This window comes from Amblyomma americanum, chromosome 7, assembly GCF_052857255.1.
Source record: "Amblyomma americanum isolate KBUSLIRL-KWMA chromosome 7, ASM5285725v1, whole genome shotgun sequence".
NCBI lineage: Eukaryota > Metazoa > Arthropoda > Arachnida > Ixodida > Ixodidae > Amblyomma > Amblyomma americanum.
In genome coordinates this window covers 132914093-132941856 of record NC_135503.1, presented here as the reverse complement: position 1 = coordinate 132941856, position 27764 = coordinate 132914093, and the positions used below count along the sequence as shown (strand labels likewise).

Below are 27764 nucleotides of genomic sequence, written 5' to 3'. Positions count from 1 at the left end.
TGTTTGGGGCCTCGGCATCTCGTCTATTGCCTTGACCTTTCCTGGATTAGCGCTGTGCTTCCCCGACCCAACCACATGGCCCAAAAATTCGACTTCTCGTCTCGCGAAATGACATTTGCCTGCGTTCACGGTGAACCCGGCGGCTGCGATCCAAGCGAGCACCGCCCGAACGTGCCTCAAATGCTCCTCCCAGGTGTCTGAATAAATCGCGAGGTCATCTATGTAGGCGCATGCGTACTCGCGGTGCGGTGCTAGGACCTGGTTTATGACCCTCTGAAATGTCGAACTCGCATTTCGAAGCCCGAAGGGCATGACCCTCCATGCGTACTGCCCCACCGGAGTGACGAATGCCGTGAGGGCCTGTGCCTGCTCGTCAAGGGATATTTGCCAATAGCCTCTCAGCATGTCTATTAGGCTGATGAAGTAGGCCTTCGCTACTCGGAACAGCAGCTCGGACGGTAGGCTCATCGGGAAGGCGTCCTGCTCGGTTATCGCATTCAACTTCCGATAATCGCAGCACAGGCGCAGCCCCCCATCTTTTTTAGCGACGCAAACCACTGGGTGAGCATGAGGACTCTCAACGGGATATATTAGTCCCCACTCCAGGAGCTCATCTACTTGCCTCTCCACTTCCTTCCGATACGCCATCGGGACCTTGTATGCATGGCCAGCCCGTGGCTGAGCACCCTCCTTTAGCACGATTTTGTGCGCTCCTAGCGTGCATTTGCCGGGCCTACTGCTGAAAACCTGGCCATTCTCCTCGATCAGTGCCTCTAGATATCGGCGCTGCGCTTCGTTCAAATGTTCGAGAGCACCCGGCGGCAGCGCGTCGCCTGGCACTGAGCGCATGGGGAACGTGGGCACGTCGCCGAACTCCGCGTCGCCCTCGAATATCACCCCTACTACATTCACCCGTGCGTGGTATGCTCTGAGCTTGTTTGCGTGGACAGTCCGACATGCGCCATTGTCGAGCTTGATCAGATAACTGTACGGGCGCGTCTTCCGCATTACCGTCACAGGCCCCGTCCACTTGGACATCAACTTTCCCTCGCCATCCCTTTCAAGCAACAACACCTGCTGCCCATCTGTGAAGTGTTTATCGACAGCGCGCAAGTTGTATTGTCCAGTGTACCTGCATTGCGCTACCGTGCTGTTGTTACTAGCCTTTGCGTTTGCCTCGGCCAGCTTCTCGCGCAAAGCTGACAGGTACTCTGCCGCCGGCGTTGCCAAAGAATCTGGTACTGCCCAGTCTCCCGTCCAAGTTTTTTGGAGAATGGATAGCGGTCCGGTCGGTATTCTGCCATACATTAACTCAAACGGCGACTGCCCGGTCGTCTCATTAGGGACCTCTCTGTAAGCCCAGAGCAAGAATGGCACAAGTCTATCCCAGTCACGTCCGTGCTCCTGAATAATCTGGAATAGCATGGATTTGAATGTTCCATTCCAGCGCTCGACCAGACCGTTGCTTTGAGGGTGGTCCGGCGTGGAAAACCTCGGAGAGGCGCCCAATTTTCTGAGAAGCTCTTGTGTAAGCTTTGCGGTAAAATTTGTGCCCTGGTCACAGCACACTGTTTCAGGGACTCCCAGGCGCGCGAATACCTGCAGAAGAGCGTCACACGTGGCCTTAGCGGTAAGCGCTTTTAAACACACGACTTCGGGCCAACGCGTGTTCATGTCCACTACACAAAGTGCATAGCAGTGCCCTCGAGCTGACGGTGGTTCTATCGGTCCTATGCAGTCGATGTTTACCACTTGGAATGCGGCCTCTGGTCTAGCGATCGGCGCGATCGGCACTCGATCTGCTGTGCGTGCACGCGACTTCACCTGACATGAGTGGCATGAGCGGCAGTACTGCTTCACGTCGCGTGTGACCCCGGGCCAGAAGAATGAAGCCTTTATCCGCTGAAGCGTCTTCCGCTCGCCGAGATGACCTGCCCACACTGAGTCGTGCGCCATTTTTAACACCTCTGCGCGTCGCTCGGTTGGGAGGACAAGCTGAGTACATGGATGCCCAGCAACAGGCTCCTGGTGGAACAAAAGCTCGTCCCGGACCGCCATGCCGTGTGTTCCCTCTCTAGCCTGAGCCCACGCTTCCTGGAGTGATTCGTCTCCAATCTGCGCCTCGCGAAACCGTTGCCGCGTCGTCTGTGCCACCGCGGTTTCCCCTTCGCTGCAATCTGCTGCTACCGCGCCCGCTAGAACCTCGTCAACCCGTTTCTCCCTCTCTTCGATTTCTTCGTCAGAACCCTCGGCTTCTCCCTGTTCTTGCGCATGGACACGATCGCTCAGAAGCTGTTCATAGTCTTCGGGAGTGATTAACGCGCTTATCCCAGTTATAAGCTCGTCTGTGACTGCGCACAGTATGCCCCGCTCCGACGGGTCAAATGATACTCGCGGTGCTCCCTGAGTTGTCACTAGGGGAACGTACGCCAGCTCCGCGACAACCTGCTTTCCGAAAGCCCCGGTGAGTTTTATTGTTGCCCCCGTGCATTCATATCGCGGCACGAGCGACCTGCGGATGACCGTGATGTCGGCCCCTGAGTCAATGCGCGCACTTATAGCGTTCCCGCTACTCAACAATGTCACCTCTCCGGCGCTGACTTTCTCCTCCGCGGGCTGTCTTTCCACTGAGCCGTGCACTGTCTCCCTGTCATGCAAGGGGACCGATATTCGGGCGATTACTGATTTCTGGTCTGCGCGTCCGCCCCCCATGTCTGGCTTTTCCGCGGTTTGTCTTTTCGGGCAAAATATTGCGATGTGCCCATGCCCGTGGCAATGGAAACACTGTCCACGTCCCCGGGGCCGCGTGTTGTTTGGTCGGGACTGGGTTCCGTCGCGCTGTGTTACCTCGACTGCCTCGTTCGTCGCCACCGCCGCGCTCGCTGCTTTCCCGACCTTATATCTTCGGCTTTCGTCGTGGTTTTCTGCCAGCGTGACAATCTCACTAGGTTTTAGGAACCCTGGCTTATCATTTAGAGCAACGTGCGCTCTCGCCTCTGCACTGAGGGCTTCCTTTAGTCGGTCCGCGACGGCTAGCAGTTTGAACTCTTCTAACGAAGTTACCTGACAGCTGTTTAAATAGTATTCCAGGTAGTTCTGCAGGCGTACCGCAAACTGCTCCCACGTCTCATTTGGGTTTTTGTTCGCGGATGAGTAAAGACGCTTGTATTCGGCGGCAGTGAGCCTCAAGCCGTCTAACACTTTAGCTTTCAGGAGTGCGTACTCGCTCCTTTCCTCTGCGGACAACCGCGTGAGTAGCAGGCGTGCCCTCTCGCTTAGGTGTGGCAAAACTAGTCCAGCCCACCACTGGGTTGGAGCTTCGTATGACCCCAACGTGGCCTCTACGTCCTCGAACCACCCTGGTACCAGGGCTTCTTGAAGCGGCATCGGCGTGAGGACGCCTTTCATAAGGTTAGCAAATTTCAACCTTCTGTCCTCGTCCATTCTTCCGCTCGCTCCCGCGCTCTCACCAAGCCCACCCGCTGTTCCGCTCTGCTTAAGATTCAGCCTTGTATTTTCCAAAGCCAACCGCTCCTTTTCCACCGCTAGTTCAGCAATTCGTAATTGCACTTGCAACTCGGTCATTTGTTGCACCGGCGCGCTAACTGTCAGAGGGTACGTCGGACCCTCATTTGCCTGACCCGCGGCTGCCAACTCTCCGTTTCCTGCCCCGTTCTCCATCTCTTTCTGTTTAACACTGTCACTTCTCAAAACCCAAGGCTTTGGCATAAGCACAAGCCCGACAGAAACAGAAAGGTACTCGCCTGGCTACCGAAGCTCCGCTTTACGAGGCTGCCGGTGCCCCAGCATGGAAGACTGGCCCGGAAGTTGGTCGCTGCGCCGCACGGTCCCGGTTGGAACTCGTCTCCTTGATCCGCGTCGTCGTCGGCTCCTCCTGATCAACAGCGCCCTCCTTGACTCTGGTCACCTGGTTCCTTCAGCTGCCCGCTGACTTGGACCTTCACCGTCACGTCGGCGTTGACCAGCTGTCACTCTTGAAATCTTCTCCTCTGGACGTGCCACGCTATAGCTCGTCCGCCGCCTTGTACTTCCGCCCTCCTTCAGTTGCCTCGAGTAGGAAGACGTCGCAATCCTGTCGACTGCGCCAGTTGAGTTCCTTTTACCCCTTTCTCTTCCTTGATGTCAGCCCGAAGGGGAAAGGTAGAAGTTGTTGGATGCCGACGTCTTGAGGTTCTAAACTTGCTCAGTCACATTACTCGTGGAACTTCAGGAAGTAAACTGTTTAATCACACATAAAATAGTTAAGACAGAACGGAAGGTACAACAAGGAGAACAACTCTGTACATAGTGATTGATCCGCAGAGTGACCAGACGAAATCAACCCCCGGTCCCACCAAAACGTCTTCTTTTAATCCCTAAGTCCCCGCCCTCAGTGGGGACACCAACCAATTAGGTCAAAACACAAGCACGCATCCAATCAAGGACCGGGGAAAGGAAAACACATCCAATAAAACACATGGGAGAGGCAAACACATTGAAAAAGAGACAGAGGAGCGTAAAACACGCCCAATCAAAGATTGGGGAGAGGGGACAGGTCACTGTCACGAATACTAACAATTCCCTTCTCGGATCACTCCATCCTCCCCCGCGGGGCGGCATGATTACTCGCTTAAAGAGCATGCGAGGGCCGCACAGATTGTCGAAAGCCGTGCCACTTAAGGCTCCACCGCTCCCCAATTCTTCCTGATGCCTCACGTGCACAGGAAGTGCCTGGCAGTCATATGGAGCTGATAAGCGCTCACAGTGAACACGAGGAACGCGTCTTCAAAATTGCCTCCTAGCCACACACTGAACGACCGCCGCCCGGGTAATGGCCTTGGGCAGCGTCGCCGCGGTAGGGATGAAAGCCGACGCGCCTTCGTTGCTGCTTCTCGGAGCGGGCTGCGAACAATGCGGCCCGGCCAAGCTGGGTCGTCTGCGCACCCCGAACTCCCCTCCGTCGCCGTCCGCTTGACTCGTTAGTTCCATGTGGAGTCAAAAGGAAATGGATCACAGCGTACGCACTCTTGTCCACATACAGGCGGCGTTCCGTACGTGATTACTTGAGGCTCCGGATGTGTCCAAGCCAGCCGCGCACGACAATAGGTTACATCAATACTCGCCACTGCATCCTTAGTACCCATTTCATGGCTGCATTTTATCTTCGTTTTTTTTTCCACCTCTTCCACGCTGCTCTCCTTCAGTCTTTATCTCCCAAATTCCCCTCCCTACGCACAGTAGCATGCCAGCGATATTGAAACGCCGGCTAAATTCTCTGTTTCTTCATTAAAGAGTCTCTCACAGCGCCACTCTGCTGGACGAAGAAGATATTTTAATTTCAGTCAACATGCTGGCATGCGACGGAGTACGTCAGGTAAAATGGAGTGAGAGAAAAAATATAGCAGACCGTGGTTTCGATCCACGGACCTCTTGGTTACGGACCCAATACGCTTCCACTGCGCCACTGTTTTTTTCTTTATTGCCGGTAGTTTGGCCCACATGAAAAAAAACACATATTCATACATAAGCACTAAAACACAATCAACATCTTTGTTAAAACAACGGCGGTGGCCCAACATGTGCGGACACGCTCATGCTAAAATTCCTCGACGCTGCCACAATGTCTCGTCGCTCATCATCTGTATTTCTACAGGTTTTGCTGCTGCCACTCCTGGGACAGCTGTTGTCGCTGCCCGCAGTACAGCTAGCTGATACCCGTGACGAAGAACCGTGCGTGCGCAAATTCCGTGGCCTGGATGAACCGCCAATCTGCTGCGACTTATCTTCGAGTCTGCTGCTCCGACCGCCGCCGTTTCTGGACACGTTCACTTTGCTCGTCGGGCAACATGGGACGATGCTACCTACAACGTTACTAGTAACGTTGGCTACCTACTCCGCCCCTTGAAAAGCGCGCACGCTTGGACGACGCTCTGGACCACGACGCTGCCACAATGTCTCGTCGCTCATCATCTGTATTTCTACAGGTTTTGCTGCTGCCACTCCTGGGACAGCTGTTGTCGCTGCCCGCAGTACAGCTAGCTGATACCCGTGACGAAGAACCGTGCGTGCGCAAATTCCGTGGCCTGGATGAACCGCCAATCTGCTGCGACTTATCTTCGAGTCTGCTGCTCCGACCGCCGCCGTTTCTGGACACGTTCACTTTGCTCGTCGGGCAACATGGGACGATGCTACCTACTCCGCCCCTTGAAAAGCGCGCACGCTTGGACGACGCTCTGGACCACGACGCTGCCACAATGTCTCGTCGCTCATCATCTGTATTTCTACAGGTTTTGCTGCTGCCACTCCTGGGACAGCTGTTGTCGCTGCCCGCAGTACAGCTAGCTGATACCCGTGACGAAGAACCGTGCGTGCGCAAATTCCGTGGCCTGGATGAACCGCCAATCTGCTGCGACTTATCTTCGAGTCTGCTGCTCCGACCGCCGCCGTTTCTGGACACGTTCACTTTGCTCGTCGGGCAACATGGGACGATGCTACCTACTCCGCCCCTTGAAAAGCGCGCACGCTTGGACGACGCTCTGGACCACGACGCTGCCACAATGTCTCGTCGCTCATCATCTGTATTTCTACAGGTTTTGCTGCTGCCACTCCTGGGACAGCTGTTGTCGCTGCCCGCAGTACAGCTAGCTGATACCCGTGACGAAGAACCGTGCGTGCGCAAATTCCGTGGCCTGGATGAACCGCCAATCTGCTGCGACTTATCTTCGAGTCTGCTGCTCCGACCGCCGCCGTTTCTGGACACGTTCACTTTGCTCGTCGGGCAACATGGGACGATGCTACCTACTCCGCCCCTTGAAAAGCGCGCACGCTTGGACGACGCTCTGGACCACGACGCTGCCACAATGTCTCGTCGCTCATCATCTGTATTTCTACAGGTTAGTTATCTCCAAACTCGGTGTTACCGATGCAATGATGTTTGCCTTTTGGCAGTGTCGTGGCCGCCCAGCCCTTTCAAGCGTGCTTGCTCTGCTATTGTTTATGTTCTGCGCTTGTTGCTTCTCAGTGGGGACGTAGAAGTAAACCCAGGGCCCATGACAAAGGCGCAGGAAGAGAAATTAGACACCGTGGCAGAAACCGTATTACGACTTGAAGCGAGCAACGCCACTCTTATTGAAGCGGTAACAAAAGTGCTAAACATTCATGCGACACTGAAAACAGACCTTGAAAATCTAACCAAACGTGTTCAAGAACTTGAAACAAAACTTGAATTGGCTTCATCTGTTAGTACTTCTGCAAATCACGAAAGTGGGTTATCTAACATCGTCAATAAAATTGATGACTTAGAAAACCGGTCGCGCCGTTCAAATGTTCTGTTTTATGGTATCGCCGATAGTGACTCGTCTGAAAGTTGGGAGACGTCAGAGCAACTTGTCAACGACTTCTGCCTCGTTAAGCTTGGAGTCACTGTTACTTCCGTTGCTAGGGCGCATCGTGTGGGCCGTTTCTCGACCGAGAAGGCACGGCCAATTATAGCGAAGTTTATCAACGATAAAGAAATTGAAGCCATTCTAAGTAACGGCCGCAAGCTAAAGGAAACAAATTTTAGCATCGGACGTGATTATTCGCTTGCTGTCCGTAACAAACGTCGACAGCTGCTGCAGTTCTCGAAAACGATTAAAAAAGATGGTGACCGCGTGCGTTTGGCTTTCGATAAATTGCATATCAATAAGGACACGTATCTGTGGGATGTCGCCAGTGGCCGAGCGGTGCCAGTTAGTCTTTCCACGACCGACTGACCGGTTCCAACGGCCACCTCATCTTTTCCAGCGTCTTCATGCTCGTTGAACACTCGTCTTAATTCAGAGAATAGCAGTAGTTTCCTTTTCACTAATATCCGAAGTGTACTTTCAAAATCTGTTGCCCTTTCTTCCCTCGTCGATTCAACGTGCGCTTCACTTCTGATATTAACTGAAACTTGGTTGGACGATACTATTCCGGATGCTAACATTCTTCTCAGTGAATCCGAATTTTGCTTTTTTCGTTGTGATAGAAAAAATAGAAAAGGGGGTGGCGTCCTTATTGCTACAAAGAAACAAATATTTGCTGTCCCGATCACTGTCACTACTTTTCTTGAATGTGTTTGGATACGATGCAAAATTGGTATTGCTGATGTTGTTATTGCTGCCTTCTACCGACCGCCAGATATGACTGCCACATTTTCAGGTGAATTTCATAGAATATTGAGTGACTTATACGTGCGTTTTCCTAACTCCATTTTCCTTGTATTTGGTGATTTTAACTTCCCAAACATTGATTGGCCTAATCTTACGGTTAACCCCAGTGACCAGGAAGCCCACATGTTCCTTCATACTTGCTTAGATTTTTCGCTTGTTCAACTTATCACTGATCCTACCCGCCGCTCCGCCACAACGGCAAATATTCTTGATCTCGTCCTAACAAATAACCCTGAGGTTTGTTTCGATATCTTGCATTTACAAGGCCTATCCGATCATGAAATCATCACCGGGTACATCACTCGTCCATTTGGTAGAAAGAAAACATCCACTAAGCGAATTCATTGCTACAACCGCGCTAATTTCGATGGGATTAACTCTGCACTGCAATCATTTTCGGAGGACTTCCTAGCTCACTGTTCATCTCGCTCTGTCGAAACAAATTGGAAATCACTTAGACACATTAACTAATCTTGTTGACAAGTTTGTGCCGGTCATCACCATCAGATATCATAGAAATGCACCATGGTTCACAAATCGCCTTCGTCGTCTTAATAATAAGAAAAAACGCTTGTACCGCCAAGCAGTCAAAACAGGTCTTCCATCATCATGGACAAAGTACAGGCATTGCGATCATGAATATCAGTCACTGCTTAATACAACTCGTCATCATTTCTTCAGTCACGACCTGTCCACCATGTTAACCAATAACTGTCATAGATTTTGGCGCGTCATCAATCCGAGTTCCCACCCCGAAATCGTACTAACTAATCCTGACGGTGATCCTGTAACTGAAACTGAGTGTGCACAGCTTCTTAACGACGCATTCGTCTCAGTGTTCACCCATGAAGATACCACTTCCTCGCCCATGTTACAGTCATCTTCCGTCACTTCCATGCCAGAAATTATCATTAACGAATCAGGAATTCTAGCCCTTTTGAATAACCTCAATGTTACTACTAGCTCTGATCACCTTGGATTTAATAACAAAATACTAAAGAATGCCTCTCTAAACCTCTATCAAGTATTGACATCACTTTTTTCACAATCATTATCATCTGGTACAATTCCTGACGACTGGCGTACAGCAAAAGTAATACCCATTTTCAAATCCGGAGACCGCACCATTCCACTTAACTATCGCCCTATCTCATTAACCAGCAACATCTGTAAACTCCTGGAACATAATTCATACTCAAGTAATTAATTATCTAGAGGAGCACGATATCATTTTCAAATACCAGCACGGTTTTCGCAGGGGTTATTCATGCGACACTCAACTCACTGGATTTACTAACGACATATTTTCCGCAGTAGACGCTGGCTTACAGGTTGACGCAGTATTTTTAGACTATTCTAAAGCTTTTGATCGCGTTCCCCATCACAGGCTCCTAACCAAATTGACAAACTTAAATCTCCATCCCAGCGTTATTTCATGGATAAAACAATTCCTCGATAACAGAATACAATTCACCTCTGTCAACGGCTTTAACTCGTCTTCTGTCCCCGTAACATCTGGAGTCCCCCAGGGAAGTGTACTTGGCCCTCTGCTCTTTTTAATTTTTATTAACGATCTACCCAAGTGTGTATCGTCTCGAATTAGGTTATTCGCGGATGATTGTGTAATATATCGTAATATTACTAATGAAACCGACCGCCAATCACTTCAAACTGATCTTGACGCTGTAACGGCTTGGTGTTCTTCCTGGCTAATGTCTCTAAATGCATCTAAAACAAAGTTAATGTCGTTTACTAACCGTTCCACTCGAATTGCTACAACATACTTCCTCAATAACGATAAAGTTGAACTTACAACAACTTACAAGTACCTAGGAGTTCACTTTCAGTCTGACCTAACTTGGCATTACCATATTAACACAATCTTAGCATCAGCAAATCGCGCACTCGGCCTTCTTAGGCGTAATCTCAAACACGCGCCTTCACACTTAAAAAATCTTGCTTACATCACGCTAATCCGCCCGAAAGTTGAGTATGCGTCTGCCATATGGGACCCTCATCAAGCTTACATCATAAACAACCTTGAATCCCTGCAAAACCGTGCTGTTCGCTTCATCTTTTCAGATTATTCACGCTTCACCAGTGTCACAGCATTAAAACAACGTGCCGAGTTGGAACCGCTATCATGTCGACGCCATTTCGCTCGCCTAACCTTGCTTCACAAACTGTATCACCATCCCACCCTCCACGACGACTTCTTTTTGCCACACCCTGCAGTTTTCCTCGCCGCGACCACGTTAACAAAATAAAACGCGTCACATGCCGTTCATTGCTCTACTCGAAATCATTCATTCCTCGCACTATAATAGATTGGAATAACTTGCCATCACACATAGCTACTGAGGTTAACCCACAATCGTTTCAGCATTCGTTAAAACAAACCATGGACTAACAGATTTGGTATTTTTGTTGTATTATCTGCATTTACTGAGTATTTTCTTCTGCGTTGTTTGTTGTTGTTATTTGTGTACATTACTAGTTTTTAATTAATTATTACGTGTATTTTGTTTCTAATGCCTGTGCCATATTTTTATGCTTGTATCGCCCCCCCCCCCTATGTAATACCCTCACACGAGGGCCCTTAGGGGTATTGTAAATAAATAAATAATAATTCAACACGTGACAGCCACTCTCGAATCCATTCCAGCATCTTTTTCTCCTGAACTAAATTCCTTATGCTTTCTTTAAAATATTGACGTGCCAGTCTTGCATCGAGATCGCCGTCCCTTACTGCCATTCTGCATTTACAAATGCTGTGTAGGGCAATTAACATGATCAAATAAAAGGGGGTACCGTCATCACTTTCAATTGGCAAGTAGCGAATTCCATACCCATCGAGAGGAAATTCTTTTTTTGATTGTGCGTTGGAGCACATTCCAAAGGAACACAGCATCCCAGCATTGAAGGAAAACATGCTCAATTGTCTCCTCCTTTCTGCATATTATACAGTGAGTGCCCCAGGGAACGAAAAAACCTCTTTCAGCCATCCACGGTTTGGCAGCCAGAGTTCCAGTGTGTAATTTAAAAAAAGAAAGTCTTAACACCAGACGGGACTAACATTGCCTTAACACGCTTTAGTACCTTGTTACCTATACCTTCCCTGTAAAGGGACCGATATAAAGGCACGTGGAGAACCACACTACAAAGGTCCTTATACAGTTTTTTCCGGTTGACTTCACTCAGGTATTCGAGAGAAAACCGCGCCGTCAAAAACCTACATGAAACCACAACTTCGCGTAGAAAACCATACACTCCACCGGGCGTACTGCCAGCAGAGGCAACCATATTAGGCAAGTGCTTCCCCAGGCGAAGTTGACAGTGTGTAGGAACGGGTGCTTAACGTCCCGAAGAAATAAAACCCGATTGGCGGGTGAAGGTGTGATGAATGATGTAGTAGAGATTCATCACACCATCACCCATCATTGATGCCCTGGTGCAATAAAGTTCGCTTAAAAAAACCGATTGACAACCTGTCTCAAAAATAAATGTGACAAACTGAGTCCTCCATTTCGAACTCGTAGAAATAAATTGGTGCGGCTTGATCTTTCCCAAGAAGATGCCCACATGAACACTGCAAACACCCGATGAAATTTTTGGATATGAACCCTGGAGCAATACAAGACTTGGAGGACATACCACAGTTTGCTCACTAAAAATATGTTGCAAACTGTGGCTCTCGAGAACATTGACCAATTCCATCCATTCCATTTATTTACTCTCTCTCTCATTTTATCCACTTCACTCCTCCAGTAGGCTTCACTGTCTTTGTAACACTCAAGGGGAACTCCCAAGTATTTAACAGGAGTCGTAGTAAAACTCATGTTGGCAAAAGTGTCTGGGGCCTCCGGCCAATCCCCGTGCCAGAATCCCAGGCACTTACTCCAGTTTACCGAGCTGCCGCTGGCCGCACAAAAACTTTAAACACACTTAACAGCTTGTGTTACACTGTCGTAATCATTACGAAACATGGCTATATCATCCGCATAAGCCAACAGTCGGACTTCTAACTGATGCAGTTCAAAACCGCGCATTCAATCGCTCTGTATTGCGCTCAAACAAAATGACTCTATATACAAACAAAACAGTGGCGAAAGAGGGCAACCCTGACGCACCGAGCGCTTGACTGGAAGGCGTGAACCCGCCACCTTGTTGACAATTAGACTTGTCGTGCAATCCTGGTACGCCATGGCGACCCCGTTTCGAATAATTCTACCCACATTCAAATGGTCTAGAATGTGTGGAGGGTGTGGGGACCTGCCCTGCAGCCCCCTGAGTTTGCTTTCCCGCGAGGCACCGTGCAGCGGCGGTCTCACCTCGAGGCTGAGCGCAATCCCTTGTGAGTTACATTAACTGGCAAGAGAGGGCGCCAGCATCGCTGCGCGGAGACTGCCAAAGCCCGCGCGCGGGAGAGGGTCTTCGGCTGGTATAATCGCCGCGATCGGACGCGTCGCTCGCGGCTCCGCTCTTCGCCGGCGGGGCGAAGAAGCGACGGGGAGACAGGCTCCCGTACTCGTCCCGTCCGGCCTGCGGAGTTTATATCCCTTGCCCTAGCGCGGGCGAACATTCTCTCGGAACCTTGCTGGTGAGTCGGACGACCTCGATTCATTAGCGTACCTTGTTGCTAGCTGGCGTAATTGTTTCTGTAGCAATAAATGCCTGTTTGTGTCAGCCAATGTGTCGTTCCTTTGTTCCCTCAGAGCAAGGCCCGCCGTGGTCGGCGAGCGCTCGGTAGCGTACGCGATCACGGGGTGGGGTCCGGGCGGCTTGAACCGTGTCAGCCGCGATTGAGTGGGGAGAACGTACTTATCTCCCCAATTCACCCCACATCTGGCAGCCCAACGTGGGGCCTGCTCTTGGAACATTGGACGACTGTCGGTTCGGTTCGAGGAACGCTCTTTGTCCGGACTTGACAAGTGCTAGGCCTAGAGTGAATTTGATGGCTAGGACCTGCGGCATGCTTTCTTGAGTGCGAGTATTGCGCTGCAGCATGTTTGAACTTTTCGTCATGCTCAGCACATTTTTCCCTGGAGTTTTTTCGTCAGAATCACTTGGTCCACATCGAGGGAGCACGAGGCCTAGCGCCCGCGGAGTCGCCGAGCCCGAAGCGAGTGAGTACGGAAGCCGCGTGGGTGGTTCGAGTTTCTGTATATATTTTCTCTGTCTCTTTTTCGACTCTGGGAGTCGCGACTCCGGGAGCCGGGTGGCCTGGGGCCACGGGTGCCGCTACGAGCTCGCTGGTATTGCAGCTCGGCACCGGGCGCTCCGACACCGTCCGATACAGTGGGCGCCGACCGCTCAGAAGCTGCTTCGTGCAGTGAGCGGGGTAGGACCACCCCACAAAGCTGACGTCTCCTCGTGGCTGCGCGCACATAACCCGTTTCGGGTCTTTGTTGTGGTCACGGTCGTTGTCGGAGTGGTCGTTAGGCCTGAGGCTTTTCAGAGCTGCCTGCACCACGTTAAAAGACACGCGACCACCGGACCGTGTCGTTGAGAGGGGGCGCACTTTGCTGCCCGCCCGTTTTTTTGTTTGTTTGTAACTTCGCACGAACTTAGCAGTCTCGTTCAACTCAAGAAAGGGCTTTGTTCACTCGAACTTTGCGTTTGCACAGCCGCCGATACGTTTTGCTAGCGAGTTAGGCATTGTGCCACGAGGCCCTTGCGGATGCCGTTTCCCCTCCCGTGACCTATGTTAAAGGGACACTGAGGAGAACTCTATAATTTTTTTTTGTTAGCAAAATCTGATAGTTCGGCATTTCATGGCTTTGTTGCCGCTTGTCCGGGCGCGAAAGATGCATTTATTCCAACGAAATTTGGATTCGAAGATGAAAAAGTTTTTCCCGCCGCTCTGATTCAAATTCAGGGAACTCTTATGACGCCACGGCAACTCTTATGACGCCTCAGAACGAAGTGACGTAACCGCAGACTCCGTGATTTCTGACAACTAGCGGTGCGGTGCGCAACCTTCCTTTGCCAGCCTCAGAGATTCGCGACTTCCATGAAGTAAAGAAAATTCCTCCAAGGTGGCGCCTCTTGTCCTAGGAAGTCATCACGCTTGTAGTTGCGAGATTGGCCTGTGGCGGCGACACCTATATTTTGGTTCTTGCTATTTTCTACATTACAAGAGCTTTGTTTTCAGTAAGAGTGGTGTTTTTGTGATCAGGAGCTGCTATTCTATCGATACAAGCAAACTTCAATTCCTCCTCAGTTTCCCTTTAAAGGCACGCCGAGAGCGTTTCGGCAATTTTGCAGATCCGGTGGAGCGACCCAGGCTTGCTGTCCGGTGCACATCGTCTCGCTGTTACCTGCTGCGACGGAGCGGCCTGTATCCTGTTCGCCGCATCCATCCGGGGCAGCTGTGGCGAGACCAGTCAGCAGTCACCTCCGGCTGCTGCTGCCCTGGCGACTACTGCAGGATCCTGGCCTGCAGTTTTCCCACCGGCCTTCGATTCGCGGGCCTGCGGACACGGTAGTCCGCGGGCCATGCGAGTCGTCCCAGCGGAGACCTTCACGCCGCCTTCGGAATACCGCGGAAGTCTGCGTGGACGCTGTCGACGTGACCTCCGTTGCAAGACGTGCCTCAAGGACATGAAGACCAGGAGACTCCTCCATAGCATGTACCTTCAGGCGCGTGGGTCTATTTAAGGTTGGGGGGATGTGGGGACCTGCCCTGCAGCCCCCTGAGATTGCTTTCCCGCGAGGCACCGTGCAGCGGCGGTCTCACCTCGAGGCTGAGCGCAATCCCTTGAGTTACATTAACTGGCAAGAGAGGGCGCCAGCATCGCTGCGCGGAGACTGCCAAAGCCCGCGCGCGGGAGAGGGTCTTCGGCTGGGATAATCGCCGCGAGAGGACGCGTCGCTCGCGGCTCCGCTCTTCGCCGGCGGGGCGAAGAAGCGACGGGGAGACAGGCTCCCGTACTCGTCCCGTCCGGCCTGCGGAGTTTATATCCCTTGCCCTAGCGCGGGCGAACATTCGCTCGGAACCTTGCTGGTGAGTCGGACGACCTCGATTCATTAGCTTACCTTGTTGCAAGCTGGCGTTATTGTTTCTGTAGCAATAAATGCCTGCTTGTGTCAGCCAATGTGTCGTTCCTTTGTTCCCTCAGAGTAAGGCCCGCCGTGGTCGGCGAGCGCTCGGTAGCGTACGCGATCACGGGGTGGGGTCCGGGCGGCTTTCAACCGTGTCAGCCGCGATTGAGTGGGGAGAACGTACTTATCTCCCCAATTCACCCCACAAGGGTGAACCACATGTATTGGACGTGCCGGTAGCCGCGATTGGTAAGCTGGCGGAGCGGGCTGTTGACGTTGCTGGCTAGGCCCGTTGCCGAAATCGTTCTGTTGCACGAGCGAGAGCTTCTGGTCTCCACGAAGCAGGTCGCGGCAACTTCATCTTCATCAGCGCCGTTGGTGATGCCAGCGCCGCTACAGATGCTCCCCCCCCCTAGCGCGGTGCGCGTTAAAGGAAAAAAAAACAGTATGTACAAGTTTGTACAGGTGAATCAAGTCCAGGACACGGTTAGGTTCGTGAAGGCCGCCGGGTGGGTGAAACAAACTCAGGCGGTCGAGCCTGGCTGCTGCGCCAAGGGCGAATGGAGCCAAAGGATGAGGATGATGACCTGAGGAACAGGCGGGAGAAGTCGAGGAAAAGGAGGAGAGCTAGGCGTGCCGCAGTCGGAAGGTATACTGTTGGGGCCGCCAGTTGGGCTGAAGCAGGCCGGAAAATGTCACTGCAGAAAATGCACCCGCGGCGGGTGTTACGGGCGATACGGGCTTTGCGCTGTCACAGCGGGTGCAGACGAAGGGATGGCGTGCGGAAACCGCTGCCGTAGAAGAAGAGGGTATGCCTCAGCCGCTGGCGACGGTGAAACGACGGCACACGATACTGGGCTGGAGGTCTGCTGCGTGGGCTTCGGACTGCCTCGTAGGAAAGTGGTCGACGGGGAGGGGCGGCTTGATGCAAAACCGAGCTCACTGTGGCAGTGGGACGGGTGGCTGTGGGCACAAGAAGCAAGTCCGGGGCGTAGTTGTCGGAATGGCAAGAATACGGTAGGGCTGTCTCGCTTGTCGCGGAGGCACATGCACTGGTGAAGGCGCCAGGTAGACAGGGATGTTTGGCAGGCGTTGCGGGTGGCGTGCATGCGGGCCTCGCGACAGGAATGACAGTTGTGCTCACTGTGGTCGGGTTTGAGGGAGCAGGCGAACGTGGGACTAGAAGAGAGTCCGGGCCCGGGTCGAGAGAGGGTGCTGCTGGTGATGGCCCAAGGGCAGGCGCCACAGCTGGGAAACAGGGCTGGGCAGGAGGCGCCGTGGGACGGGAGATCACAAGTGGATGGCCGTCCATAGGGGCCGGTGAAGCAAACTTGAGAGAGATCGGGGTGTAGTTTGAGGCAGCTGGTTGAGAAGGTGGGCAAGAGACCGACGCGTCCTCGCGTGGCACTTGCCGAACCGTGAGTGGGGGCACATACGGTGGCGACGATAGTGGAGAGACCGGTGGGGGTGGGGCGCCGACGTAGGAGCAGGCGGAGGGAAAGCCGAAACTGCTCGGGTAGGGAATGCGGCCAGGGGTGGTGGTTCGAGTGGCGCCGCAACTGCTGAGTACGGAACAGGAGCGCAGAGAGTCGACGGGAGCTCCAAGCCAAAATATGCCGTCAAGCACTTCGTGAAATCGGCGTATGTGTCGGGACCGGGTGGCGGCAACCGCAGCTCTGCTAGGAGACCGGGTGGGAGTTCGCGGCTGGCGTGCTGATAGCTCAGCAGCTGGCTGGACATGAAAGTGCGAGTCCAGCAGCGCCAGCCGCAAAACGGGGTCCCTGGCATAAAACGCGGGCAGGCCGGGCAGCCGAGGAAGGAAGCGGCGGTGATACGGCTGAAGGAGCTCACCGGATGGGATGGGAGGTGCGTACATTGCGATGAAAAGCTGCCGAAAGCCGGGTGCGAACAGTAGGCGTGCAGAGTCAAGGCTAAGTGGAGGGACAGGACGGGCAGGAGTGCAGAGCTGGTGGGAGCGGCGTTGCGTGCGTCGGGGCTGTCGTCCGGTGTCACCAGATGTGGTAGGAAGTCCGCATGTATTGGACGTCCCGGTAGCCGCGACTGATAAGCCGGCGGAGCGGGCTGTTGACGTCGCTGGTTAGGCCCGTTGCCGAAATCGTTCTCTGTTGCACGAGCGAGAGCTTCTGGTCTGCGCGAGGCAGGTCGCGCCAACTTCATCAGCGCCGCTACAAATGCACAGAATTTCATGAGGCACCCTATCGAACGCTTTCTCCAGATCAATTTCAATCATTGCCACTTGTGTGCCCATTGTATCGCAGCATTCGAGGATACTACGCGCTACATGTATATTTGAGAATATAGATCGGCCTTTAATGCCGTCGTTTGATGCGGCCCCACCAGGTCGGTAATGACTGTCTGCAATAGCTTAGCCAAAATGTTCACCGTTATCTTATAGTCTTCATTTGTGAGGCAAATTGGACGGTAAGAAGTTACTCCGCGCAATACAACGAGTTCTTCTGATTTCGGTATAAGAACAGTGTGGGAGGATGTGAAGGACGGCGGCAGTAGATTGAAATCGAATGCCTCATTATAGACAGCAGCTAAGACTGGTGAAATTATTCCTTTTAGACGTTTATAAAAAAGCTGAGGTCAGACCATCCGGGCCCGGAGACTTCCCCTTCTGCATGCTTTCAATAGCGCTTTTCACTTCCTCTACTGAAATAGCTTCCCCCAATATTTCCTTCGTACTGTCGTCTAGGCTTGGCATCAACAACAGGAAGTCGTTCTTGAAACGATGAATGTCAACTGAGCAGTTAGCAAATAACCCACAGTAGTGCTCGAAGAAAGCGCGCTCAATATCTTTTGCTGTGTCACTAACTGTGACGATTGCCCAAGGCAGCAGACGCCAAGGACACCACAGGCGCCTTCTCAGCGGCACCCAGCTGCACGGGGGAAAAGGAAAAGATAATAAACGCTCCCCTACTTTTTAAGGAGAGGGGCCAGTCTGACTCCCGCCAGCAACGTGTACTGTCGGTTTACGGGGCGCTCTTCCCGCGCCCTCGTTAGGGCACGTCGGTGACCCGTTGCGGCATTCGCTTCTAAGCTCACCCCTTTAAAATATTATAACAATCCTGGCGACGAGGTAAAAGTTTTCCGGCATCGCATCATCTGCAACCATGCCGACCTACGGAGCATTGGAGCCATTCCACGGGGAAGGAGCCTGGACGGAGTACTTGGAGCGAGTCAAGCTGCTCTTCGACGCCAACAGCGTTCCAGAGGAGAAGAAAAGGACCGTGTTCCTGACATGCTGCGGGTCCAGTACCTACTCCGTACTACGGAGCCTGCTGACGCCTAAAACTCCAGATTAAGTCTCTATCGACGAGATATTCTCCGTGCTTTCGGGCCACTACATTCCGAAGCCTTCCGTGGTGGTCTGCTGCTTCAGACTCAATAGTCGCTCTCGCCAACCGGAGGAGTCTGTCAGCGACTACACCGCATAACTGAAAAAGCTTTCAACAAACTGTGAGCACGGCACCTTCCTTCCTGACATGCAGCGGGACTGACTCGTTTGCGGCATTAATGACGCGTCAATGCAACGACGCCTGCTTGAAGAGCCAAACCTGACGTTCGAGTCAGCAGTCAAGCTCCTAATTGCAACGGAGACGGCTAAAAGAGACTCAAGCATGTTGATGCAAGCTCAGGGCATGACCAAAGCGCAGACAGTTCACAGTGGGATGAGGAAGCGAATGAAACAGACGATAAGTTGTTATCGCTGTGGAGATCCGCACTACGCAACAGTATGCCAGCGCGCCAAATCCCGGTGCAACGCATGCAGCAAGATCGGGCATCTGGCCAGAGTATGCCGCTCAAAGGCTGCCGACACGAAGCAAAAGAACGTGCCAAGGAAGCGCAGTACGCGAAGGCAAACAAAGCAGCCAGTTCACAGTCTTGAGGACAGTGGAAATCTTCCTGAAATCCAGTCACAGGTCTACGAGACGTGGCAGATGAACAGCGAGAAAACAATTCCTCCGTTTGTAGCAGTTTTGCAAGTCGCAGGCAGGCCTCTTAGAATGGAGCTAGACACGGGGGCCAGTGTCTCCGTAATAGGGGAGACCGCATTCCAACAGCGGTTTCCCGAGCTCTCAGTAGACCCATGAGACGTAATTCTGAAGAGTTATTGCGGAAGACTGACACCCGTTAGGGGCAAGGTTACCGTTTCATTCCAGTTCGGACGAAGAGAGGCAACACTGCCTTTGTTTGTAGCTCCGGACCAGTGCTCAACCCTTCTCGGACGAAATTGGATCAGTGCGCTTCAGCTCGACCTAAATGACGTCAGATCCGTTGACTCACTTACGAGCGTTGATGAGCTGATTACTTGCTACAAAGAAGTATTTTCGGACGGACTAGGAACATTCAAAGGTGTGAAAGCCAAAATTGTTGTCAAGGAAGATTCACCTCCAAAATTCTTCAAACCACGAACGATTCCTTTTGCATTGCAAGACAAAGTTGCAGAAGAATTGCAAAGAATGCAACGAGAAGGGGTACTTACACCCGTCAGAACGTCTGAGTGGGCAGCCCCAATTGTTCCTGTGCTCAAGCAAGACTGCCGCGTGCGCATATGTGGCGACTTCAAAGTCACAATTAACGGTGCCACAGTGCTGTAAAAATATCCTGTGCCGCGAGTCGAGGACCTATGGGCGAAACTTTCAGGTGGCAAAAAGTTTACGAGGCTGGACCTGAAAGACGCTTACCAGCAGGTAGAACTTGACACCAGCTCACAGAAGCTAGTGCCCATCAATACGCCTCAGGGCCTCTTCCAGTACACCAGACTACCTTTCGGAGTAGCTTCAGCGCTGGTCATATTCCAGAGAGAAATAAAAAAATTGCTTCAAGACATGCGCCATGTCACCGTGTACTTTGATGACATCTTGGTAACGGGATTGGACGACGCAGATCACTTGAGCAACGTAGCCAGTGTACTACAGCGTCTACAGGAAGCAGGCCTCAAGCTCAAGCTAGAGAAGTGTTCATTTCTAGCGACAGAAGTTGAGTACCTGGGCCATGTCATAAACGCAGACGGACTGAGGCCAACACCAAAGAAAATAGAAGCTAACGTGAATGCTCCATGTCCCAAGGACGTCAAGCAACTTCAAAGCTTCCTTGGACTCATTAATATCTACAGGCGTTTTCTGCCTAACCTTTCGACAGTTCTCCGGCCCTTGAATCTGCTACTTACAAAAGAAACACCTTGGAAGTGGACAAGCGTAGAGGAACAAGCTTTCAGAGAAAGTAAAGTTCTCCTGACTTCTGCGCCGGTACTACATCATTTCGATTCTTCCAAGCAAATCGTTCCCAGTTGCGACGCTTCACCGTACAGAATCGGAGCTGTTCTCGCACACCGAGATGAAACAGGGGATCGTCCCATTGCCTTCGCATCGAGAAGCCTTCTTCCAGCAGAAAAGAATTAGTCAGCTGAACAAAGAAGCCCTTGCCTTAATTTTCGGCGTATCGAAGTTTCATAAGTATCTCTGGGGCCAAGATTTTGAAGTGGTGACTGATCACAAACCACTTCTGGGACTTCTCGGACAGGACAAGCCTATTCCCGACAGATCATCACCGAGAATGATACACTGGGCAATTACCCTGTCAGCGTACAAGTATACGCTTATGTACTGCCCTGGCACCAGCATCAGCAACGCCGACGCGCTGAGCCGACTACCGCTTCCTACAGAGCCAGGCACAGTACCCAAGCCTGCTGATATCTTCATGCTTTAAAGTGCATATCCTCGACTTCTTTCACCATCCGCCATCGCCAAAGCTACAGATCGTGATCCTGTTATGTCACGCCTACGACTGGCGCTCCTTACTGGTGAAGAGCTGCCAAGAGGAAGTGATTGGACACTATTTCAGAAGAACCGTACAGAGTTTAGTGTTCATGAGAACTGCACCCAGCGAGGAACACGAGTCGTCGTTCCTAAAGAACTACAAGCAGATGTTCTTGATCTCCTTCATGAAACTCACCCAGGCGTGGAAAAGATGAAAGCAGTCGCACGGAGCCACATTTGGTGGGAAGGACTAGACAGCAGCATCGCACAGAAAGTGCAACTTTGCAAAATCTGTCAAGAACACCAGAGAATGGGACGGAAAGCACAGTCTAATCCGTGGCCGTTTCCGAAGAAACCGTGATCTAGACTGCATGTCGACTTTGGCGGTCCATTTCAAAGACACTACTTTTTCGTCCTAGTCGATACCTACCCTAAATGGGTAGAGGTGGTTCCCGTTCATGCACCTTCAGCGGACGCCACAATTCGATGCCTGCGAACCATATTTTCCACACATGGCATTCCAAACATCATTGTCTCTCAGACGACGAGGAGCCTCTTACTGCACTAGCAGTGGCAGCGGACACGGAACAGCTGTCCCCACCTCGCTGCTCATTAAGCACCGAGCCGTCTACAACAGCCTCGGCGCGGCAACAGCAGTCAAGTGCGGCCCCTTTGCACCCCCAGCTTTGCCGGTCTACCCGGGTCCGGAAGCCTGTTATCTACTACGGACTGTAGAGGCGTAAACAAGACACGGCTCGTCCTCAGTACCGTGCAGGAGGCTTCGCAACAAAGGGAGGGGTGTGACGATTCCCCAAGGCAGCAGACGCTAAGGACACCGCAGGCGCCTTCTCAGCGGCACCCAGCTGCACGGGGGAAATGGAAAAGATAATAAACGCCCCCCCCCCCCCCCCCCCGCTTTTCAAGGAGAGGGGCCAGTCTGACTCCCGCCAGCAACGTGTAATGTCGGTTTACGGGGCGCTCTTCCCGCGCCCTCGTTAGGGCACGACGGTGACCCGTTTCGGCATTCGCTTCTAAGCTCACCCCTTTACAGTACTATAACACTAACTTTTCAACCAACTTCAATTTCCGCTATCTGATTACGCCGCGCGTTCCACTTTACTGAGCCCAATGCTCTTTTTGACGGAACTTCCCCCGCTATCAGCTTTTCAGCTCTCGCCCGCACGAGAGCACGGTGGTATCTTTCGATGTCGAACTGTTCTATACTATGCTTTAGTGCGCGAATATCTTCCATGAACATGCCGGGTCTACTGCACTCCTCACTGATCAATTTTTCCAAGTTTCTGCGCATCGTTTTTTCCTCTGCCCCCTTTTGTCTGCGTATAGCACTCGCCCGCTCCAATGCTTTGATTTTAACTGTCTGCTTGAAGTTCTCCAATTTTTCTCTGCACGTCGTATTACCCATATGATTCATTGCATCAACTTGCGTCATCACGTCTGCCATAAAAATTCCATCATCCAGTAATTTTGAAATCAATTTTCATAACTGCCACTCGAAGCTTCTTTTCCTTTCTTTCGTGCTTGCTACTAAAAAAACTGACTAAGCAGTGATCAGTAAATGAAACAGCGCTCACTCCGTACTCCTTGCAAAAGGGTACCAAATCAAGGCTTACGTATGCTCTATCCAAACGAGCGTGGCTCGAAGCCCGAAAATGGGTGTACTGTGTATTTCTTCCACCACCAAGGTATTCAGCCACATCCGCTAAACTACTGTTCCCTATTATTTCATTTAGGGTAGTGGTGCTTGCATCCTTGTACGGTCGGCCGCTAGATTTGTCCCGGGCTGAAACAACGCAGTTGAAATCACCAATATGAATGACGAACCTATTACACTCGGTATACTGTTTTAGCTGTTCAAAAACCTGCACCTTTCCCCAGCAACCACCGGCGCATACAAACAGATTACACGCCACTCCAAGGACGATAACAAGAAATAACATACAAGAAACCGTCCTATCGTGCATGACGTAACGGCTTCTATTTTGGCTCCTAGACTCTGTCGAACAAACAATTGCGCAGCCTGAAGAATATCCCACGGAATGGCTCACAATAGCACAGTATCGCGCTACGAATTGCTGCACCATGCCCCCGGTTTCCACGTCGCCTTCGACTTTCTTCTCCTGCACTGCAAGAATGTCAAGGTCAAAGTCGCTTAACAGGCGGTACAGTTCACTCTGCTTCTTCCTTGAGGCAAGCCCACGGACATTTAATGTTGCCACTAGAATTGACTTATCCATAGTCATCATAGTAAGGCGGGAAAAAAACGGGGGCGTGGCGCTCACCTCACAGCTGCGGTTTGATCGTGAGTGCGTTAGCACAGGGCGGTCCTCACGGCGGCAAAGGCGGCGTTTCCGCCGTCTGCGCGCCGCCGAAGTGTTCGGCAGCGGCCGAAAGGAAGGACGCCGTCCGACAGTCGTCTTGGCTGGCGGCTCGTCCACAGTAACGGCACTAAGCTCCTTCCCATTTTCGCCTGCGTCGTGAGGACGCTTTGCAGCTGCAATAATACTGTCGCTGTCCATCACGGTCATCGGTGCTAGCTCGGTGGATTCTTTTTCGCCTTCTCCGGGAGGAGTGTGGCCCGTAGTGCTTGCCTCGGCCTTCTCGTTCCCGCCTTCTGCGTCTTCATGTCGACGCTTGACTACGGGTTTATCTCCACCGTCAATGAGTGCGTCCCCTTTATAGCATCCTCGATCACCTTGCACCGGGTGAGCCCCGAAATCAGCGCGGTTTTCTGCGCACCGCGGCGGTGGTGCCCCAACGGGGGTCAACATCGAGGACAAGATGCACCCCGCGGGGGTGTGCATGCAGCGCCCCCATCCGCCGCTCCGAGGGGCGCTTTTTTTTTTTCTGCCGCCTTTCTTCTGGCGCGCGCATTTGACTGTAAACACCGGTCACACGTGCTCCTGTCACAACTTCTGCTGCCTCGCCAAGCAGCGCACCCCGCTCCCATCGTTGGAGAAAACAGCAATGGATTTTATGATTAACGGCAAGAGGCACCATTTGCCGATATCTGCGGATTAGATGGAAGAAGTCATGGCGAGTAAGTATTTGTTTTGATTACGCATGCAGTCAAACATTTTTAGCAGCGTTGTGTGCATCCGCGTTCCGGTGGCAGCGGATCGTGGCAGCAGTCAACATTAGCATCAGAGTAATGCTACGTATTATATTGCGACGCTTTACAGATCCACCAAAGCTTCAGGCGTTGGTGGACTCAATCACTGGCAAGCCAGCCGCTATGCGACAGCCAATACTAAGAGTGCACTGGCAGGGCCTTCGAGGCTTATGAGCCCTACTGGCCCTGGTAAGTTTTTTTTTGTTTTTAGAATTCGCAAGCTTTAGTTTTGAGCGTGCACGCGGTAAAGCATTTTTAGCATAGTCCGTTTCCGCGCTCCGCTGCAGCGGACGTGTTAGCAGTAAACATGAAATACTTTTACAAAATTCGTACGATGCTTTACAGATCCGGCAATGCTTCAGGCACTGGTGGAGTCTTCCACCACTGAGGCAGGCCGCAATTCAAAAGCCGACGCCGAGAGTCCAGTGGCAGGACCCTCGAGGCTTACAAGCGCCACCTTCACTACTCACCCTGGCAAGTATTTTTTTTGTCTTTATTAAATAAAGCAGTAAGCATATCGCAGAAACCAACAATGCATATCATTCGCTGGCTATTGCTTATTTCGTGTGCGACAGTCTCTGTTCTTGGCAGTGAACCATTTGTTATATTAACAGACCTGCTTAAATTTCTCCCCTTATAGGAGGTCCCGATGAAAGAAATGAACAGGGCATCAAAATTTCAGCCAAAGTTCCAAACGAATGGACTCAAGGCGAAACAAAGGTCCTTCTGGACAAATACTATGAATACTTGAGCCAAGTGGGGCCATGAAAAGGTTCAGAAATAAAAAGGCCATGTGGGCTGAAATAGCACTAGACATAGAGGCAAAAACAGGGAGCTTCAGAACAGGAGAGCAGTGCCACAACAGGTTCAAGACCATCAAGAAAAGGCGCTCTGATGGAAAAAAACACAACGGCACATCAGGATCTGAACCAGTTCAAATTCCATTTGACGATGAACTGGCAAAAATTAACTCAACTGATGACAGCTTTGAACCTGAGCTGCTGAGAGGACCAGGGAGAGTTGAATATAAAGATAAGTAAAATGACAGCGTTCCATCAAAGTGGTCTTAACTGTCCATCCCAGAAATGATGCGGAAGATTCACCAAGACCGAGAAGAGCAGCGGGAGCGATGGCACAAGGAGAAGATAGAGTTGTTAAAACATCTACTGGGACCACCAAATGAGGCAACAGTGTCGACACCTTCCAGCTCATAATGCGACCTCTTATCCTTGGTTCTAAAGAAAAACTGCATTTGGAACAACACACAGAGAAGTGGACAGGATGAGCACTCAAATAGTTTTCCTTTCACTGCAGTTTCAGTGCTCTTTGTGCAGTTTTTCTTTTACTCTTCTCGCTTTGGCTCATTGTGCAATTAACATGCGCAATAAATATTGTGCAGTAAACATAATATAAGAACATACTACTCGTCAAGCACACCTTGAACTCGTTTGTGCTGTTGGTATCACTTAATAAACATATTCATATTTAGTCAATTTTCACGACTACTATATTTTATTGTGTCCAGCTACTACTGGCAGCGAACAAACAACAGCAATCCAAAGTAAGGTGAACAAGATGCACTTTAATATCAATTATATGCAACAACGTACTTATACACACAAAACGCACTTATTTATTTATTTATTGCAAGTACCTACAGTGCCCATGAGGCATTATTGTAGGGGGCATATAGCTACATATATTAACACATGCAAAGAAGATATTAAGAAATATGTCAGCAAGGTAACACAATACTAAAAGAAGACTAAATGAATTCACAAGTAGTATGAGTGATAACATAACACGCATCGGCACAGCGCTGGTAAACGCATGAGACCTAGAAAAAATACATCAGAACATCATTTCAACAGCACTTTGGAAATCAGGCGCACAAACTACATAATTTGGAAGCTTATTCCAGTCCAGAATTGTGTTAGGGAAAAACGAATACTTAAATGCATTAATGCGGCATTGATAACTCTTAATCTTTTTCGTGTTGTATAGTCTCTCCGAAATGTAAGATGGCTGCTTTAGATAAGTGTTTTTATTAATGCCGGTACAATCATTGTAAATGCTATGCAAGAACTTCAGCCGGCAGATTCAAGAATTCAGATACAGGCAGTGCAAAAAAAGTGGCAACAAGGAAAGCAGGGGAATTCAAGATCTGTTCCGAGAACTGATATGGACAAGCTTAGTCGAGTATCATTAAAAAGAGAAAAAGGGAAGGCAAAGTCAGTATTACTTTTTGGCTTACTGAATGGTCTGCAGGTACCGAACAATTTGGTTTCGCTTTTGTTCCCCCAGCTGTTTCATTATTTTTTCTGCTTTTGTGTGTGTACAGGCCAGCAGCGCACTGGGGTCCGGCTTGCTGGCATTGGTAACAGAATGGTCTTCATAATCATGGCCATCATCTCCTGCTTCAATGCATAGATTATGTAGAACACAGCAGGCAAGAATAAACAATATTGCCTTCTTTACCGACCAGAACTCCAGAAGAAAAAGCTGTCTGAAACGGCCTTTCAAAAAAACCAAATGCATTTTCAATGCGTACACGTGTGTGGCTTATACCCCTGTCACACGGCCAGTTTCAATCACCCTCGAGTCGAGGGTCTTCGAGGTTCTCAATCGCCATCGAACTCGCCGCTGCTACACGGCAAATCTCAATGGCCATTGAAATGGTTCTCGTGTCTTACGCCACGGATGTGTGGCGCCACAATCGCTACTTTGGATTTTGGAAAAATAACAAAAATATTTAATAAATGTATACTAAATGCTGAAATACAGACATACGCGAAAGTCGTTCAAAACCCTTTTAATTACACGTACGCGACGGACATATGCATACACTGCTATAGCCACACTAATACAAGAAGAGCCAAAACCAAGCCAGTCCAACTGCGTCGGAGCGCTGCTTCGTCAGGCTTAAGACGTGGGAAATCGCCATGATAGCTGAAAAATAAGAGCTATTTGCCTCTTGAAACTTTATGCGAGGGTAAGAATGGGCAAATTGAAGGCGAATACAACAGCTTGGAACACGATATTGCTTTGAGGGATTAGCGACGAAGCTGTTATCGCTGTGAAGCGGGCGGGCAGGGTGCCGCCATGTTGTCAACGTTAAGTACGCAAGCAACGCAAAGACTGCAACGCAAAATTAATGCACTTAAAACCAGTCTAATATAATTTTAAAATAATTTTACAGGCTGCTTGCATTAAATTTTATGCGAATAATGTTTGTTCATGTTTTTGCACCGTGGATGTGTCGTGTACGAAAGTGCGCTTGGCGCCGCTCGAAGCAACGCTAGCAACCTTGGGCAGCGCTCGAAGGCCCTCGAAATCTCGATGGAGTTCTGCGCTACTCCGTTGACTCGATAGGCTATTGACTCGATCGCCATTGAAACTGCCCGTGTGGCAGCGCTCGATCGCCTTTGAGTCGATAGACTATCGGTTCGAGGGCCCTCGAAATGCCCGTGTGACAGGGGTATTAGGCGCAAGTTGTATCTGATAGATTCAGGAGCCAAAGAACCATAATCCCTGAATGGGGTCAACAAGTACTCTCTTAGAGGGTACGCAGCATCTCAAAGAATATGAAATTTCTTTCCACAAACTTCGGCA

At 50.9% G+C, this 27764-nt stretch overlaps 1 protein-coding gene across 1 annotated transcript in view; it reads right to left on the bottom strand.

The window, feature by feature from the left end:
* LOC144098071 (uncharacterized) overlaps positions 1-23666 on the bottom strand; it is a 30172-nt gene extending 6506 nt beyond the window's left edge. Inside the window, exon 1 of the mRNA XM_077630627.1 lies at positions 23632-23666. Coding sequence (XP_077486753.1) covers positions 23632-23666 — 35 coding nt within the window. The remainder of the gene's footprint in view (positions 1-23631) is intronic.
* Positions 23667-27764: the final 4098 nt, after the last annotated feature.